We start from the raw sequence: 18,708 nt of genomic DNA on the forward strand, positions 1-18,708 counted from the left end.
AAGGGAAGGGAAGGGAAGGGAAGGGAAGGGAAGGGAAGGGAAGGGAAGGGAAGGGAAGGGAAGGGAAGGGAAGGGAAGGGAAGGGAAGGGAAGGGAAGGGAAGGGAAGGGAAGGGAAGGGAAGGGAAGGGAAGGGAAGGGAAGGGAAGGGAAGGGAAGGGAAGGGAAGGGAAGGGAAGGGAAGGGAAGGGAAGGGAAGGGGATTTTCCACACAAAGCAACTTTTCCAGATTCTGCCGTGGCCAGTCAGCCGCAGATTGGAGTTTGAACATTCCTGGGATGAGAGAGAGGAGCAGAGCAAGAGCTCAAGTGTCCGTGCAGTCACTGCCAGATGTGGGAAGCAGGGAGGTGAGGAGCAGGGAACGGCTGCAGGGAGCAGGGAAAGCACAGCAGGGCCAGGGAACAGCTGCAAGGACAAACTGCAAGGACCATGGAACAGACGTGAGGATCAGGGAACTGCAAGGGATGACTCCAAGGAGCCAGGAATTCACAGGAGGACACGGAAGGCACGCGAGGACCGTGGAAGAGCGGAACTCCAGGCCCAGCTCCGGGCTCTGGGGCGGAGCAGCCGAACTTCCCCGCCCCAATCCCAGCACTCCAAGGTTCTCCAGCAGCACTCTGGGAAAGCGGAGAGTGGGAGAAGCATTTCCACGGAGAGAAGGTCTCCGAGGACATTTGCTGTGGCTGTGGGCAATTCCATTCCACGTCTGGATCCATGAGATCCGGCCACGGGGAGCCTCCGGCAGCGCCCTCGCTGCCACAGACACCAAACCCAGCAGGGGAATCCCTACGGCATTCCCAGAATTCCTACAAAGTTCTGCAAAACTACCTCTGAGCATCAAAATTACAGGAGAAAAGATTTTCTCCTCGTTTCCATCTGTCCAAGGAATTTGAGAGAATCAAAAATAGAAGGGAAGGCTCTGCCCTCTAGAAAAGCCCCGAATTCCGGGAGAGAGGAAAATCCCTCTCTTCCCGTCAGCACCAAATACAAAAATACACTTCCCATGGGAATATCCCACTCTCTGCTGGGTGAGGACCACCAGGGAATACCGGGAATTCTGTACAAATCCAGGCGGGAGCCCTTGCTGGATGAGGTAAGAGAGGTTCAGAGGAGCGATGCCACCGGGAAGGAGCCAAATTGTTCCTTTTCCGTTTGTTTGTCCCAAAGTTGAGCCCTAAATATGCCTGGAAAACTCCTTGGGTTTGCCAGAACGTTCCACCACGGAGGGAAAAAACCAGGATCAAACACCACAATCCCAGCCCAAACCCAACAGCATTCCTGATAAAGTCGGAAACGTTATCCAGGACGAAACCAACGGGAACTGATCCAACCCATTTTCCAAAGGATCTCAGATTTTCACTGACATTGCTGGAGCTGATCCAACACTCCAAGGGCATCATGCCACTCCTGCCACTGCCACATGTCATTAATTAACACAGATGATTAATTAACGCTGCCAAATTCCAGAGCCGATTCTGGACTGGGAAGGCCACAGTCCCAAATCCAATCTCGGCAGAGCAAAGGGGAAAATCCTGACACCGAATCCAAGGGAGAACAGTCACAGCCGAACGCCGGCACCCCGGTTTTCCATGGGGACACCTGGCTGCACCCGCACCAGCACACACAATTCCAAGGGCTCAGCTTCAGGAGCTCCCAGGGAGCCTCCAGCCCTGCCCTGCCCCGGTGGCTCCGTCCTGGACACAGCCGGGATTCCAGGGGGGCACATTCCTGCCTCCCCGGCAGCAGGAGAAGGAGCAGGGCGGGATGGGGAGGAGAGCACCGGACGGAGCCAGGAGAGTGGGAACGGGAAATGGCAGGAAGAGCTCCCAATGCCGACGTGTGCGGAGGCAGGCGGGGATGAGGAGACGGGGAATTCTCTGGGGACAGCACGGAGCCCAGTGAGGCCCAGTTAAACCAGTTCACAGCCAGTTCTCGAGGGACAGGACACTGGGAAGACGGGCACAGCCTGTACAGCCTGGAAACAGCCCGGACACGCCCCTGACACACCCCCAACACGCCCCGGACACACCCCCGACACACCCCGGACACACCTCGGCCATCCTGGATATACCTCGGACACATCCTGGACACACCTCTGACACACCCCCGACACACCCCAGACACACCTCAGACATCCTGGATATACCTCGGACACATCCCGGACACACCTCGGACACACCTCTGACACACCCCCGACACACCCTGGACACACCTCCAACACATCCTGGATATACCTGGACACATCCCAGACACACCCCGGACACACCCCCGACACATCCTGGACACACCTCCAACACATCCCGGATACACGTCGGACACACCCCGGACACACCCCTGACACACCCCCAACACATGGATATACCTCGGACACATCCTGGACACACCCCAGACACACCCTGGACACACCTCTGACACACCCTGGACACATCCTGGATACACTTTGGACACAGCCCAGACACACCCCGGACACACCTCGGACACACCCCGGACACACCTCGTACACACTTCGGACACACTCTGGACACATCCCGGACACACCTCGGACACACCCCGGATACACCTCGTACACACTTCGGACACACCCTGGACACATCCCGGACACACCTCGGACACACCCCGGATACACCTCGTACACACTTCGGACACACCCTGGACACATCCCGGACACACCTCGGACACACCCCGGATACACCTCGTACACACCTCAGACACATCCCTTACACACCCTGGACACACCTCGGACACACCTTGGACGCACTCGGACACACCTCCAACACATCCCGGATATACCTGGGACACATCCCGGACACACCCTGGACACACCTCGGACACATCCGGACACACCCTGCACACATCCCTTACACACCCCGGATACACCTCGCACACACCCCGGATACACCCCAGACACGCCTCGGACACACCTCGGACACACCCGGGACACACCTCGGACACAGCCCAAACACACCTCGGACACACCTTGGACACAGCCCGGACACAGCCCGGACACACCTTGGACACAGCCCGGACACAGCCCGGACACACCCTGGATACACCTTGGACACACCTTGGACACACCCGGACACATTTCCGACACATCCCGGATATACCTGGGACACATCCCGGACACACCTCGGACACACTCCGGACACACCTCGGACACATCTGGACACACCTCACACACATCCCTTACACACCCCGGATACACCTCGGACACACCTCGGAGACACCCCGGACACACCTCAGATACACCTCTGATACACCCTGGACACATCCCGGATACACCCCTGACACGCCCTGGACACACGTCGGACACATCCTGGACACACCCCGGACACACCTCGGACACAGCCCAAACAGACACACCTCGGACACAGCCCGGACACTGCCCGGACACACCCTGGATACACCTTGGACACACCCTGGACACACCCCGGACTCACCCGGACACATCCCGGACACACCTCGGACACGCCCCGGACACTGCCCGGACACACCCTGGATACACCTTGGACACACCCTGGACACATCCCGGACTCACCTGGACACATCCCGGACACACCTCGGACACGCCCCGGACACGCCCCGGACACAGCCCGAGCCCTTCACTAAGCACCACACTCCGGTTTCCCCGATCAATCCATTCCCAGCCCGGCCGCTGCGAGCAGCAGGGTCCCCTCAGGATGGGGGTCCCCAAGGGGTTGGGCGTTCAAGGCCTGTGGTGGTCCCAGCAGAGGAGAACTCTCCAGTCTGACTGGTTTGTACTGGTCTGGGATGGCCACAGCTGAGACCTCTCCATGCCCACAGCCACATTCCCACACCGTGGAGCTCCCTCACCCTCCCGCTGCCTTCCCCTTCCCAGAGCTCTCCCAGGGCCGGGAGGAGATGCTGGAATTGGGGTTCCCTGCAGGGAGAAGCGGCTGCGATGCTGGATTTAAAGGCAGGCTGGGCAAAGAGCGAGGAAGGGGCTGAGGCTGCCCTGGGAGCACCCAGGGCAGTGGGAGCCTCTCCCACCCCTTTGGGATGGCCGGGCAGGAACGGGGCTCTGCCTCCCAGCAGAGTCACCTGGGCCACTGGGACATGGGGTCAGCTCAGGGGAAGGGGAAGGCTCAGACCCCAAGCGATGAATAAATGGTGGCAAAATTCCTCCAGGAGATGGTTCGGTGCCGAGAGGCGCCACCTGACAGTCCTGGGAAAGGCTCCTGGCCCGGGAAAGGCTCCATCCCAGAAAAAAGGCCCCAGCAGGGCAGGGCAGGGCAGGAGGGACAGGAAGGCGCTTGGTGGCTGCAGGGACCGAGCCCAGGCTGGAGCACGATGGAGCCTCAGCGCGGAGCAAACCCCGAGTGCCTGGCACAGGGATGTGCCCCCCCGGCACAGGGATGGGCTCCAAGGTTTGCCATTGACGAATCAGGATTTTAATTACAGCTCCCTGGGGAAAATGAGCCTGGGGTGCCAGTGCAGAAGAAGAAGGTAATTTAAATGATACTTCCTTGAGATATGTTCTTTGGGAATGTGCCCTGCACCTTTGCTCCAAACCTTTTGCTGGGGAATGTGGAAACGGGGATGCCCGAGCCCTCTGGAGCAGACACTGAGGGCAGCACTTGGCTCTTTGCCATTGTTTTGGTAATTTTTTTCCTTTTTTCCCAATCTGCGCCCCCCGGGTTTCCATTCCCTGCCCGCCTGCAGCTCTCCAAAGAGATGTTCTTGATGAACCCTTGGGATAAAACCTTGGGATTCCATCCCAAGGGCAGCAAAGCCTTGGGATGCTCAGAGAGCTTCCCTCAGGCTTCGCTGAGGGCGCAGGATCCCAAAAAGCAGCCGGGATTTTGCCTGCCTGACTGCTATGCCCCAAGGGAAGCAGGAATTCTGCTTCAGGGAAGTTTTTGACTGGAATTGCTGCGGGAATGTTCCTTGCTGGCTGCCCTTCGGGGTGGCGGGTGCAGCTTGAAGGGGATCTCAGCCATGGCACATGCAGGGATTGCAGGACACACCTCTGGATCCCCCTGCATTGAGGGGGCCCAGACCCCCCTCCCAGCCTCTCCTGAGCCCCAGGAATGTTCAATCCCAGCCACTCCGGCTCTAGCCGCCATCGGATCACAGCTCCACACACTGGGATTTGGGATTCTGAGCCCTCCAGCTGTGCTCCCCTCCCTCCACTCTGCACGCAGGTGTCACCACAGGACTTGGGGCACCGGGAAGGGTCACCCGATGTGACAATGGATGGGGACAATGGACGGGGACAATGGACGGGGACGCTCCCAACACCGCGTGATGTTTCCATCCCCCATCGATCCCACCCAGAGACAGACGTGCCACGATCCACGAATTACCCGGGACTGGCCACACGGATGAGGTTTAACTGTGCACAAGAGCCCCTCCCCTCCCTCCCTCCCATCCCAGTGTGGGGCAGTCAGCACAGCGGGATCCCCGGATCCAGTGGGATCACCGGATCCCTGGATCGATGCCCAGGCAGGCAGAGCCCTGAATGGAACATTCCAGAATCATTCCCCAGTAACTTGGCCTTGCTGGTTTTGGTCTCTATCCTGGAGCTGTGCAGAGAGAAAACTGCAGCCCCTTGTGCTCCCAGAGTCTCCTTCCTGGCTTTGTCACAAGATCCAAGTGTGTGCGGATAAATATCCATGGAATTACACAAGCCTGCGTCCATCCGCACACTCAGCAGCCCCAGGGGCAATCCCAGCACCACGGACACCCTGTGGATATGGAAGGTTCCAAGCACTGCACACAAGGCAGGAGGGAGCATGGAGCAGGATGTGGGGAGAGCCTTCGGACACGGAGCTGGGCAAGGCCGGGGGATGAAGGGATGGGGGACAAGGAATTCCATCCTCAGAAGCCAAAGATCCTGCTCCAGCCCCGGGAAGCTCTTCCTGGGAGAGGGAAAACCCCACGTGGGACACTCCAACCCCCACCCACCCACTGTGCCTCCGGAGGGATGGGAAACTCTGCCTTAGAAGGGTTTTCTGTTCCTGGTTTCCCCACAAAACCACTGGAGCCAGGTAAGGAACTGGCTCTGATCTGTTGGGAGCTGCAAACCCCGGCAGCCCAAGCAGCAGGAATTGGTTCTGGATCAGCCCCTGGCTGTGGGAAGAGCAATCCCAGGGGAGTGGAGAGGTGGAATGAACTGAGAGCCTCAATCCTGACTGTGGAGGGATCATCCACGGGCACAAAGCCACGGAATTTGTGCATCTCCACAGGTGTGACCAAGCCCCAGTGATGTGTCTGAGCACAAAGCAATAAATGAACCCGTAACGAGTCCCAGTAACGGGCTGTGTTCGGATTGGATATGCCCAAGGATATTATTATTCTAATCATTATTATTAATACAATTATTATTATTAAAGCTCTCGCTGACACTCAGAGACTCGAAGCCTAAGCTGAGGAACGCCAGGCTGGAATTGCAGCGGAAGGCACGGATCCTCTGGGAGACACCCCGGGGTTATTGCTGCCCCATCCCTGTCCAGGTGGAACCACTGCTCCCAGAGCTCGGCATTCCGGGGGTGGTGGCCCTGTCCTGTCCCTCGGGCCACGGGAGGGGACCCCGCTGTGGCCCCACCCCACCCAGAGCACTGCTCTGATGGGAAGGGATCCCAGCTGTGCCTGCTGAGGACATTCCCCTCCTCTCCCGATCCCAAACGGATCTGGGCACAGCTGCTCCCAGGGCAAGCAGAGGGAACAGCTGGAAGAGCACCCAGCATCCCCCGGATCCAACCTGGCTGCACCAGCACAGGGATCCTTCAGCTTCCATGGAATCGCGTCTGAGGTCCCAAGAATGCCCGAGGGGAAGCCGATGTCCAGCAGAACTCTAGCACCAATCCTTGGAAAATTAAGACTTGAATGTGTCTCCAGTCAGGACCTCAAAGCCACTGATCCCGTCTGAGAGTCCTGCCTGGGAGTGGCATTGATCCCTGAACACCAAGCGGGGAAAGCAAAGCACAAAGTGAGATTTTTTTCCCTCCCAGTGCAATTAACTTTAAATTATTAATTTTAAATTACACGGAGTGAGTGAAAACTTCCAGAACGAGAGCCCTGTGCCATCTGATTCCGGAGCAACTGGGGCTGGGGGACAGCCCAGCCCTGCTGGCAGCACACGAGTGGCCCACAGCCCCAGTAACCGGCAGCATCCCAGTAACCTGCAGCATCCCAGTTCCTGGGATCCAGCCCCTTTTCCCTCCGAGCAGAGCTGACCTGGGCACACAGGGCTGAGCCGAGGCTGCGGGATTGGCGCCGTCGGACATGGACCCAGCGGAGCAGCCCCAGCCCCACAGCGGGAACACCGCGTTCCCCTCCCAGCCCAGGTAAGGACACTCCATGGGCACTGACCCCACAGCACAAGGAAAGGATTTCCGGGCGGCCAGGGCCTGGCCAGGCCGCCTCTGCTGGGAATGTGAGCTACTTCCCACCCTCGGGAATGCATCCCAAAGCAGCTGCTTGGCTCCCTGTGTGCCAAGCTCCAGCTTTTGCTCCAAAGGGAAGGATTTCCCCGGATTCCACCTGCCAGGGGGTTCCAGCTGAGCTGCCCCAGGTGGCCCACAACCCCTCCAGTGCCCCCGTGTGCCTCCCAGGCCGGGCTGGCAGCAAGCTCAGAGCCTGGCACCAGCACGGCATTCCCGGGAGCAGGGCTCCAGCCTGGGCACATCCCAGCTCCAGGTGTTCCCTTCACCTGGCCCTGCTCTCGCCCCGCCCCGAGGGACCCGGGTGTCCCCCAGGGCTCTCCGTGTCTCCCCCGGGCGGGCACGGCCGCAGCCGTGTCCCTTCCAACGCTGTCATCACCAGGTACAAAGTGCAAAAGTGTTGCTGTTCCTGCATCCATTAAAAACTTTAAAAACAGAACAAAACAAACAGAAAAAGGATTTCCATCATCATTTGCAAATACATTAATTCATTCTTCAAAGAGCCAGCGAACCCCTGGTCACCTCCTCGTGGGCAGGATCCCCCTGCGGCCAACACGGACATTGGCAGGAGAGGCCACCTCTGACCCAGTGCAGATCCTGCCCTGACCCCCGCCGTGTCCATGGAGAGCCCGGAGCAGTCCCTGGAATGCAGGGACACCCCGTTCCCCTGGACACTCCCTGGCTCTGGCTGGGGACATGCCCCAGCCTCGGCCCTGCCACTCCAATCCAAGCCCTCCCTGCTCCCTCCCGCAAAGTGTTGGCATTCCTCCTCCTCCTGTGAAATGTTTCTGGTAAGGCTTTATTGCTCTACAAAGCGGTGCAAAGGCTGCCCGAGGACAGCTCCATCAGGAACTTTGGTCACACGGCTGCGGGATTTGTGCACGGCCCCGGCCCGCCGCTGGACCTGCTACCTTCCCAAGAGAAGCTGAATACTGTGTGCAATAACACTGGGAAAACAGGACTGAACCCCAAATCCGAAACAAAAACCAGGGGGACGGGGAAGGGGACAACTCAAATCAGGCAGAAGGCTTGGGAAGAGCCCGTCATTCCCGTGAGGACTGAACTCAATGCTACATTTCGACAATGCCGAGTGTCTTTCCGAACGGATCGGTGGTGTTGGATCTGCGTGTCTGGTCCTGAACGCCAGCTCGCTCTCATCAATGCAGCATTTATTAAAAAATAAAATTAAAATGAAAAAAAAAAAAAAAAAAGAATTGACAAATTGCATCACCAGGGAGCAGCCTGGCCTGGCTCACACACGTCCCGGGGCGGCAGCGGTGGCATCAAGCGGGGCCGTTCAACGTGGCTTCGGCGCAGGGCAAGGCCTCGTCATTCCTGCAGGGACACCCGGGGAGCAGCCTTAGGGACAAGGCACACGCTGGGAAAGCCCCCCAAGCCTCCTCCATCCCTCCTGGCAATGTGTCTTCCTGGTGGAACCTGAGCCCCTCCCTCTGGTTGTGTTTTGCCTGCTGGGTGAAGTTCTCAGCTCCCTACGGAGAAATTCCTCCCAGTCCCTCACTGAGTATTACATGGAAAAGCAGCATGGAGTCAGGGAATGGCTTAGGTGGGAAGGGACCCTAAAGCCTGTCTGGTTCCAAGTCCTTCCAAGGTGATCAGAGGGATGGGGCATCTCTGCTATGGGGACAGGCTGAGAGCTGGGAATGTTCAGCCAGGGAGAGCTCGGAGCCCCTTGCAGGGCCTAAAGGGGCTCCAGGAGAGCTGCGGAGGGACTGGGGCCAAGGCATGGAGGGCCAGGAGCCAGGGAATGGCTTCCCAGTGCCAGAGGGCAGGGCTGGATGGGAGATTGGGAATTGGGAATTGCTGGCTGGGAGGGTGGGCAGGCCCTGGCCCAGGGTGCCCAGAGCAGCTGGGGCTGCCCCTGGATCCCTGGCAGTGGCCAAGGCCAGGCTGGACATTGGGGCTGGAGCAGCCTGGCACAGTGGGAGGTGTCCCTGCCATGGCAGGGCTGGCACTGGAGGGGCTCTGAGGTCCCTTCCCACCCAAACATTCCAGGACTGTGCCCTCACCTGTCTCTCGTGGCTGTTTCTGTGGCAGTTGTGACAGCAGTGGCCACTCTCTGGTGTCCATCCGTGTGCGTGGCCGCGCTGTTCCGGGCTTGGGGGGCACTGGACGTCCCGGATTCGGCCACGGGAAGCGTCTCCACGGCCGTTCCGTCGGAGCCGCTGCGGGAGAGGGCAGGGCCACGTTAATGGAACTCAGCCCACGGGAGAACTGGGCTCGTACTGGAATGATGCTCAAATTCCAACAGGGAAAACAAAATTCCCCCTGCTCTTGTCACACAGGCCTAAAGATCCCAGTGGGAATGAGAACTGGCAATGAAGTGGGGTTAAAAAGAGCGGGCACGTCCTGCAGGCTCTGGGTCCCACACCCAACAGGATACCCCAGAGCAGCTCCTCGAGGAAAGCATTCCCAACTCCTGCTGCAAAATCCAGTCTGAGAGTTCCCAACCCTCCATTCCCATTGCCATTTGCTGGGATGGCACAGCCTGCTCTGGCTGGACACGGACACAGACACTGCTCTGCTCTGCCAAAGCAGCCCCTGAAGCTTCTGGGGCACCCAGAAAATCCTGGATTTAGGGGCAGATCCTGAAATCCCATGAAGGAAAAACAGGGATCGGACATTCAGAATCCAAACACGCTAAAGGCGCTCCAGGGACCACGGAGGTGCCACCTGAGGGACAATGTCCCCACGGAGGTGCCAACAACCAAAGCTCAAACCCTGGGAAAGGACAAACTGCAGGAACAAACCCTCCCAATCTCCTGTTTGGAATAAACCCACCCAGATTTCCAACTGGAGAAGGGATTTCTGTGCACATCCCCATTTTTTGGCTTCCAAGGCAGAGGACGAGCTGCCCCAGGAATGATTTTCCTCCCAGTCTCCATCCAGAACAATTCCTTCTCCCTGTCTCCCAGAGCAAGCCTCCACAAAAGGGAGGAAAGCTGGAGATGGCTGGGCTGGAATTCTGTCACCGGCTCCGGGGGAGTTTTCATGGAATAAAATAATCCCAGCTGGGTAATTGGACATGTGATGGAGATTGGAGACTGAGGTTCTATTTCTGGAGCTACTTCTCTTGAAAAAACCACAAAAATGAGGAATAACGAGATCCAAACATTCCCCTTCCTCCAGGGCTCACAGGCTCCTCAAAAGTACAAGAATCCACCTTGGAGAGATGCAGCGATGGAGCTGCATTCCCAGGAATGTCGCTGGAAAACCACTTCCCACACAAAAATCTGGAGCTCGACATTTCCATGGCTCAGAGAGAAACTTCTGAAACCCAATGCCCAAAGCCTCCAGGGCAGGAGGATTCCGGAGCTACCTGAGCACCGAGGAGGGCTCGGGAAGTTCTCTGCCTTCCCCATGCTCCTGGAAAATCCCAGCTGGACACACAGGGCCGGAGCAAGGGGTGACACAACCCAAACAAGGAGTTTGTGTGGGATGTCCAGTTGTTCCTTGGACACTCCAGGGATGGGACCCCAAACCCCCCCGGGGAGTTGGATCCAAACTGGGAAGCTGAGAGCAATTCCTGATCCGCATCTCCTGGCCTAAGGGTCCCCTGGGCAGCTGGGATGGGCTCAGGGAGGGTGGAACATCTGGAGGATTTGCTGGGCTGCAACATCTGGTTCTCCACGACCCCAATGATCCTGGAATCCGCAGAGGCCTCCAAGGAGAAAAGACCTCCATGTGGATTCCAGGGACAGGGGGAAGGAAAACTCCGAGTCCTTGAGCAGCTCCAAGGAGAATCAGAGATCTCAGTGTGGATTCCAGCATTCCAGGGGCACAAGGGGAAGGAAAACCTGTTCCTACAGCAACAGGAATGGGGTTTGGCGCAGATTTTGGGGAAACGCTTGGAGAGAGTTGTCACAACCCCCAGAGTGACTCCAAAATGTTCTTGATTGCCCTGGAATCATTAAGGAACGTGGTAAGCAATGGGTATTCCCACTCAGTGATTTGGAAGACTGGGAATGCTCTGGATGGTGATTCCCACCAGGAGCCCGGGCCTGGAGCAGCTCCAGTCCCAGCTGTGGCAGCGGCTCCTGTCCTCCCACAGCTTCCCTTGGATCCCGGGCTACGGACACAGCTGTGGACAGCCACAGACCCCTGCCAGGGGGAGGCCGTGGGTGCTCCAGGATCTCCTCTCTTTGCCACAATGGGAACGGCTCTGGAGAAGGGCAGGCAGGTTCGGGAAGCTTTATCCTTGTGGAATGTGGTACAGACACTTGTCTGGAGAGGAAAACGTCCCAAATGTGCCAAACCAGGAATAAACACTTCCCTCCTGCGAGGAAAGCACGGGAAGAGGTGAGAACATCCCAAATAGGATGGACATGGAATGGGAACAGCTGGAGCTGGGCTGGGGAGGGTTAGGTGGGATATCAGGGAAGGTTCTTCCCCCACAGGGTGTCGGGCACTGGACAGCTCCCCAGGGAACGGGCATGGCTCCAGAGCTCCAGGAATGTCTGGACAACGTTGGGAGTCTTGGGGTGTCCCGGGCAGCTGGACCAAGGATCCTGTGGGTCTGGCTCAGGCCATTCCCTGATCCCGCTGGGAACCCAGCTCTGCCCATACCACAGTGCAGAGAGGAAAAGCACCTGGAGTACAGCTCGGATCAGATCCAGTGGATCCAATTCCACACAATCCAAGTGCACTGAGAGCTGGGGAAGGAGAGGCTGCTTCCAGCACAGCTGAACTGCTGTGCCTCTCCTCACCTTCTGCTTCCCACCAAGCCACAGCCCGGCCATTCCCAGCACGCGGAGCGCATTTATCACAGGTAATGCATTTATCAAATGGAAATTATTGATCAAAATTAAGGCATTTATCAAAATCAATGCAATTATCAAAATCAACTCTATTTATCGGAATTAAGGCAACTATCACAACTAATGCATTTGTCAGAATGAGCTGCCTCCAACCAAACAGACCTTGGGAAAACTCCTGCCCTCATTCCAGGGAATTCTGCAATCTCAGTGGTTTCCCAGCCCCCCGGGCCCCCAGGAGCTGCTGCTGGCCGAGCACACTCAGGGATGACCCCAAACTGTCACCAACCATCGCTAAAGGGAAGCTCCTGATCCTGAGTCAGGCGCACAAATCCAGGGACTCTGGTAAAAAGCAGGAGGAAATACATGGAAGAGGACGAGGAAAAACCTCAGAATCTTAAAACTGGGAAAAATCTTTGTGGATGCAGCAGCTGCTGACTGGGCTGGGCAGCAGCTCCCCCTCCGTGATTGGAGCAGGCTGGATTGAGGATCCAATTCCTACAAACCGCTGCCCATCCCAGGATCTGCTCCAGCCTTTGCTGGTGGTTTTATCACTGATTGCCTTTGACACCAAGGGGAAAATGAGAACCTGAGTGGGTTAAACCTTCCCCCCATGGCTGCAGGAGGATCCCATGGGAGCCTCTGCTCCGCTTTTCCAAGCGATCCCACCCGGATCCCTGCCCTGGGCCTGGATCCCAGATCCACACGGACAGAGCTGCTCCTGCTCCTGTGACACCAGAGTGCCCAAAGGACAGGGACAGAGCTGCTCCTGTGACACCGGAGTGCCCAAAGGACAAGGACAGAGCTGCTCCTGTGACTCCGGAGTGCCCAAAGGACAGGGACAGAGCTGCTCCTGCTCCTGTGACACCGGAGTGCCCAAAGGACAGGGACAGAGCTGCTCCTGTGACTCCAGAGTGCCCAAAGGACAGGGACAGAGCTGCTCCTGCTCCTGTGACACCGGAGTGCCCAAAGGACAGGGACAGAGCTGCTCCTGTGACTCCGGAGTGCCCAAAGGAGCCCCAGCCCTTCCTTGGAATAACCCTGTGCTCAATGTGTCCCTCAGCCGTCCATGTGCCAGGCCAGGGGCAGCACCTGCTCCCAGGGGACACCGGGACACGGAGCCCATGAGAGAGGGGATACCAGCACCACGCAGGGCCACCCCAGGGGCCATCCCAGCCCGGGGCCACCCCAGGGGCCATCCCAGCCCGGGGCCACCCCAGGGGCCATCCCAGCCCGGGGCCACCCCAGGGGCCATCCCAGCTGGGGACCACCCCAGCCCACGGAGATCTCTTCCCACCTGGTGGGAGCTGCCCTGTCCTTCCCGGCCTCCTGTGGCGTGGCCGTGCCCGTGGATTCCGTGCCAGCCTTGGCCTTGCAGTCGTCGTCATCGTCGCTCTCGGAGCTGTCTGAGGAGCTGCTGTCCGAGTCCACCAGCGGCGCCTTCCGTGTCCCACACGCGTTCCACACACAGGGAGAGGCAGCGCTGGCTGGGGGAGGAACAGCCCATGCTGGAACCTCGGGAAAACTCCCCAGGAGCGGCCCAAGGGCTCAAATGGGGCCTGCAGCTGCTGCAGAGGGTCAGGGAATCGTGGAATGCTTGGGTGGGAAGGGAGCTCAGAGCCCCTCCAGTGCCACCATGGGCAGGGACACCTCCCACTGTGCCAGGCTGCTCCAAGCCCTGTCCAGCCTGGCCTTGGACACTTCCGGGGATAAATGAGATGTCCCTGTGATATCAGCCCCAACTCACTGCAACTCCATCCCTTCCCTGCTGGCATTGTCCCAACAAACCCTCGGGATTTCTGCCCTTGCCTCCATTCACTGATCCCGCAGGGAACCCTCAGGGCAGGGACCCTGCAGGGATGTTCTCCCTTCCCCAGGTGCTCTGTGCACCCCGGGGGTGGCCCCGTGTCACTCACAGCTCTTGTCCTGGCCCTGCGCCGGGGTCCTGTCGGTGCCGCCGCTCTCGGTGTCCATGGGGGAGCTGCAGCGAGGGCCGGACTCGGAGCTGGGGAGGGAACAGCCCTGAGCACGGACACCGGGATCATCCCAGAGATTCCCACCGGGATCATCCCACAGCTTCCCAACAGCCCTGCAGGAGCAGTCCCCAGGCCCTGCTCTTCCTTCCCACCAATGTTCTGAATTTCTATAAACCTTATTTGCTGATTCTGTACCCCATGAGGACACAGGAAGCGGGGCTGTGTCCCAGCCCCAGGCAGGAGCACTGGGAAGCACTGGGAAGCATGAAGGAGCCCCGATCCAGGATCACCAGACAATATTAAAACGTAAAAGGGAAGCAACGGGAAGGGAAGGGGAAGAAGAAAGGATTACAGCCATGCGCTCCATCAACACGTATCCCAAATATTCCCCCACTGCAAGGCTCCAGGGGAGCTGGAATTGCGTAGCTCTTACCAGCAGAAAGGCTGGAAGTCCGTGAACTTGGCCCAGCCCTTCTCCTCCGGGGCGCTGCTCTGCGGGGCGGCCGAGTCCCACACGCTGGATCCCACATCCATGGCCACGGGCGGCGTGGGGCTCACGGGCTCGAACACGGCCGTCCAGCCGGCCCCTGCGGGCACAACAGCCTGGGCTGCCAGCACAGCCTCTGGCCGGCCAGGAACAGCCCAGGGATCCCAGGGACAGGGCAACCCATCCCAGGGCACATCCGTCCCTTCCAAAGTCCCACGGAAATCCCTGTGGATGTTTATCCCCAGGAGAGGCATCCATGGAGACAAATGACACCCTGGGTGGCTCCATTCCCTGAGCCAGAGATTCCCAGCTCCAAGTCCCTCAATTCACTGCCAAAAGCTCCCATCTCCATCTCCAGTGGGTGCATTTTGGCAGTTTCAGGTAAGGAACTGACCAATGGATTGCAATATTTAAGACCCCAGAAATCACCGGTTAATGGCTTTTTTTATAGTCCTGGACGAATCCTCCTCCAGAACCTACCTCCATCGTCCTACTCCCAGTCCTACAAATCCCACCTTTGGAATAGCATTTTTCCTGAGCTTTTTCCAGGGGAGAGGGAGGATTACAGAGCTCTGCAGGAACAGAACCGAGCGGGAGGGACCCGCTGAGGCTGCACCCCCAAAACTGATCCCAAATTCCAGCTGAGTCTCCAGAGGGTGACTGGGCTGTCACACACAACCCACTGGGACCATGAGGTTTATACTGGTTCTTCCCAACGAACTGGAATTATCTGACACTTCCAAAGGGGTGCAGAGAGCAGGATCCTGGGATAACCCTGCCTGGTGCTCACAGTGACAACACAAGGGCAGCACCCGCAGAAAGAAATGCTTTAGAACTGAAAAAGCTTGGAGAAATGGATGGTTGGGAAAATGTTTTTGTCCCTTGGAACTGTTCTGCTGACAGCACCATGGGTGTCCAGCATTCCCACAGTGTCATTTACATGGAGAGTTGGGAAAATCCCTGAAGGAGCAGACAAGATGGGAAGAGACAGGGGCCTGGAGGGACAGGACACAGGGAATGGCTTCCAGCTCCAGGTTTAGTTGGGATCTTGGGAAGGAATTGCTGGCTGGGAGGGTGGGCAGGCCCTGGCCCAGGGTGCCCAGAGCAGCTGGGGCTGCCCCTGGATCCCTGGCAGTGGCCAAGGCCAGGCTGGACATTGGGGCTGGAGCAGCCTGGCACAGTGGGAGGTGTCCCTGCCATGGCAGGGCTGGCACTGGAGGGGCTCTGAGCTCCCTTCCCACCCAACCATTCCAGGATTCAAGGAAAACCCTGTCCCTCTGCACTCCTCCTCCGGGCACTGTAGGGATGGGTTTGCAACAGGCAAACACAGCTGGGAAAGCAGAACGGGCAGGGCTGGGGGGTGTGGAGACACCTGGCAAAGGTGGGCACAAAACTGTCCCGGGATGGGAGGAGTTCAGGTCCCATCCCTGCACTGCTGCTTTGACTGGGATTTGCACTAAAGGAGCTGGGATCCCGGGAATCACAGAACCATGGAATGGTTTGGGTGCGAGGGGACCTTAGAGCCCATCTCATCCTGAACGCTGCCACGCGCAGGGACCTTTCCCTGGGATTCTCCCTGTGGGGCTGCCTGACACGAGGGCTGTTCTGGGGCTCGTGAGGCTCCCTGAGGCTCCAGAGGCACAAAGTGAGCCCTGACATCCCCATTTCCCCCGGCCAGGAGGACCTGGGGACTCTCCATGGGCAGCTGGCAGCATGTGAGCACTGCTGTGCACAGATCCCAGGATGTGCTCCCGCAAATCCGGTACCTTGGGAGGACTCCGAGTCCTTCTGCTCCGCGGTGCTGCCCTTGTTTGGTGAGGGGGGGGGTGGCTGCTGCTCCTCCTCCTCCTCTGAGTCCACGCTGCCGTCGTGGTCCCCGTTCTCCAGGTCACTCTTGGAGCTCTCCGACGTCTGCGATGCTCCAAACCTGAGCGGGAACTGGGAATGAGCCACTCCCGGAGCAGCTGCTGCACCCATCCCTCAGCTTCTCCTCCCTGGCCCTGGGGAAACAGCCCAGAGCTGCCCAGAGCCTTTTCCACGGTTGTTTCCCCCAAAATATCTCCCCAGATTGCTCAGGGCAGTCGTGGGCACTCGGAGGGATCCCAGATTCCCGAGGGCTTTGGTGTCAGAACTCCCCGCAGGTGCAGGACAGACCCAGGGCTGGGGGCACCACAAACCAGTGCCCAGCGAGGGGATGGGCACGGGCGTGGAGCCCACCCTGTGCCTGGCAGGACCTGAGGCTGCTGATGCTTGGCAAGGACATGCAGAGCTCTGGGATGTATTCCCTGTTTCCTGTGATCACATTTCAGATTGGGAATTACAGAAATAACTTTATCTAATAAGTGGCTCTGCCAAAAGGATGAAAAATTATTTCAAAGCCTGAGATGCCCCAGGAAGCCTCTTGCTCTCACTTTTCTGATTTGAACATTCTGAGAAAGAATGTTCTGCCCACTCCCCTCAGTCTCATCCCCTCCTCCTCCTCTCCAAGGATGAGGGAAGGAGCAGATTCCAAGTGTCTCACACTGAGGGTGGGGGTTTTTCATGCGTTTGATGGAAGAGTCATTAATTAGGTGTTCCCACTGTTACTGAATTCCCTCAAACTGGGTCTGTCTCCAGCTCAGGAGAACCCCAGCACAAGTGGCAGGGAGAGTGCTCGGGGTTGCGTCAGATAAAACCTCGCAGCCCCCAAATGACACAAACCCCAAGGAATTGAAACGTGCAGATTCCCAGCATGAGGGGGAAATCAGGGCTGTGTTTTCACCTTACCGTGTCCTGGACTTGACCTGGGTTGCGTAGGAGATCTCCTTCTCCTCCCAGATATCCTCCTCCTCCTCGTTGTCGTCGAACTGCTGGATGCGCTCGTTGCAGCAGGCCTCGAACAGGGAGGCGTTGGGCTGCAGGGATCAAAGGGAAATCACATTCCAGAGGTTCTCTGGAGACACTGCTTTAAGGCCAAGTCTCAGGGCTGAGCAGCCCCAGCTTTGCTCAGGAGCTGGGATCACCTGGATCACCACAGCCCAGCTGCTGCTTTCCTTTGGGGCAATAAACCAGGAAAGGCCAGGAACAGCCCGGCAGTGTTTACATCCATGAGAAACCCATCTCTGCCTGTGCTTCCCTAATCTGTGTCTGGAAAGATGACCAAAGCTGGGAGAGCTGGGGGTGCTCATCCGGAGAAGAGAGGAATCCAGGGAGAGCTGAGAGTCCCTTGCAGGGCCTGAAGGGGCTCCAGGAGAGCTGCAGAGGGACTGGGGCCAAGGCATGGAGGGCCAGGAGCCAGGGAATGGCTTCCCAGTGCCAGAGGGCAGGGCTGGATGGGAGATTGGGAATTGGGAATTGCTGGCTGGGAGGGTGGGCAGGCCCTGGCCCAGGGTGCCCAGAGCAGCTGGGGCTGCCCCTGGATCCCTGGCAGTGGCCAAGGCCAGGCTGGACATTGGGGCTGGAGCAGCCTGGCACAGTGGGAGGTGTCCCTGCCATGGCAGGGCTGGCACTGGAGGGGCTCTGAGGTCCCTTCCCACCCAAACATTCCAGGATTCCCTGATTCTAAGAACAACAGACTGGCACTGCAGGAAGTTTCCCTCAGTGCCGGGGGTGCTGCTTCAGAGGAAACATTTCCTGGGAGGAGCCCCTGAGGGGCCGGGCAGTGCCCATGAGGCCCCTCTGCATTGCCCAAAGACCCCCCCCAAACCTTTGTTCTCTCAGAATCCAAGCAGGACCTTTCCAGAACCACATTTATTCCAGCACTATCCCAGATTCCCACTCACGCTGTCGTCGTCGGCGTCGATGTTGAAGTTGATCTCGGCGATGCGGTCGAAGGGAGCGCTGGGAGGGAGGAGGGAGGGGAGAGCCTCAGGGATGGCTGCGAGGAGCCACAGCCAGAGCCACCCCTGGGCTGTGACCCCCGAGCAGCCACCCCTGTGCCCAGGCCGTGGTGTCCCCTCGCTGCAGGAAGGGTTATTCCAGCCTGGAACATTCCCTGCCCATGGCAGGGGTGGCACTGGAGGGGATTCCTGGGGTGCAGCCGGGGGGGTCGGGCTCTGCTGCCAGGGAACAGGGACAGGAGAGAGGGAA

The 18,708-nt window shown here is 58.5% G+C and overlaps 2 protein-coding genes across 10 annotated transcripts in view; both read right to left on the reverse strand.

Moving 5' to 3' along the window:
• Positions 1–144: 144 nt before the first annotated feature.
• LOC125324411 (proprotein convertase subtilisin/kexin type 5-like) lies at positions 145–7,705 on the reverse strand. 8 transcript variants are annotated; one of them, XM_048300208.1, is made up of 5 exons: positions 3,326–7,705; positions 3,129–3,138; positions 2,692–3,063; positions 2,451–2,603; positions 145–2,201 (listed from the first exon to the last, which is right to left on the reverse strand). In XM_048300208.1, the coding sequence occupies exons 1-5, from the start codon at positions 3,447–3,449 to the stop codon at positions 1,919–1,921; spliced, it is 942 nt and encodes a 313-aa protein (XP_048156165.1). In that variant the 5' UTR covers positions 3,450–7,705; the 3' UTR covers positions 145–1,918. The 8 variants fall into 8 exon arrangements, with proteins under 8 accessions (XP_048156165.1, XP_048156167.1, XP_048156164.1 ...); XM_048300210.1 differs by having other exon boundaries at positions 145–2,125; positions 2,384–2,603; XM_048300207.1 differs by having other exon boundaries at positions 145–2,603.
• A 478-nt stretch (positions 7,706–8,183) lies between these two features.
• The window catches only part of PPP6R2 (protein phosphatase 6 regulatory subunit 2), a 56,691-nt gene continuing 46,166 nt past the window's right edge, over positions 8,184–18,708 (reverse strand). For both annotated transcript variants that reach the window (XM_048300202.1, XM_048300203.1), the window contains 8 exons: positions 18,402–18,459; positions 17,407–17,534; positions 16,407–16,567; positions 14,587–14,740; positions 14,094–14,182; positions 13,475–13,664; positions 9,433–9,588; positions 8,184–8,740 (listed from right to left, as the gene is read on the reverse strand). In XM_048300202.1, coding sequence (XP_048156159.1) covers positions 8,689–8,740; positions 9,433–9,588; positions 13,475–13,664; positions 14,094–14,182; positions 14,587–14,740; positions 16,407–16,567; positions 17,407–17,534; positions 18,402–18,459 — 988 coding nt within the window. In that variant the 3' untranslated portion in view covers positions 8,184–8,688. The remainder of the gene's footprint in view (positions 8,741–9,432; positions 9,589–13,474; positions 13,665–14,093; positions 14,183–14,586; positions 14,741–16,406; positions 16,568–17,406; positions 17,535–18,401; positions 18,460–18,708) is intronic.

Source organism: Corvus hawaiiensis, chromosome 4 (genome assembly GCF_020740725.1).
Source record: "Corvus hawaiiensis isolate bCorHaw1 chromosome 4, bCorHaw1.pri.cur, whole genome shotgun sequence".
NCBI classification, from domain to species: Eukaryota; Metazoa; Chordata; class Aves; order Passeriformes; family Corvidae; genus Corvus; species Corvus hawaiiensis.

Coding starts and splice junctions, on each gene's coding strand:
- LOC125324411 (XM_048300204.1), bottom strand. CDS start 3,449: ATGTGTCCGGGTGAGTCCGGGGTGTGTCCAGGGTGTGTCCAAGGTGTA. Junction 2,126..2,383: donor GTGTCCAGGGTGTGTCTGGG/GTGTGTCCAGGA, acceptor AGGATGTCTGAG/GTGTGTCTGGGGTGTGTCGG.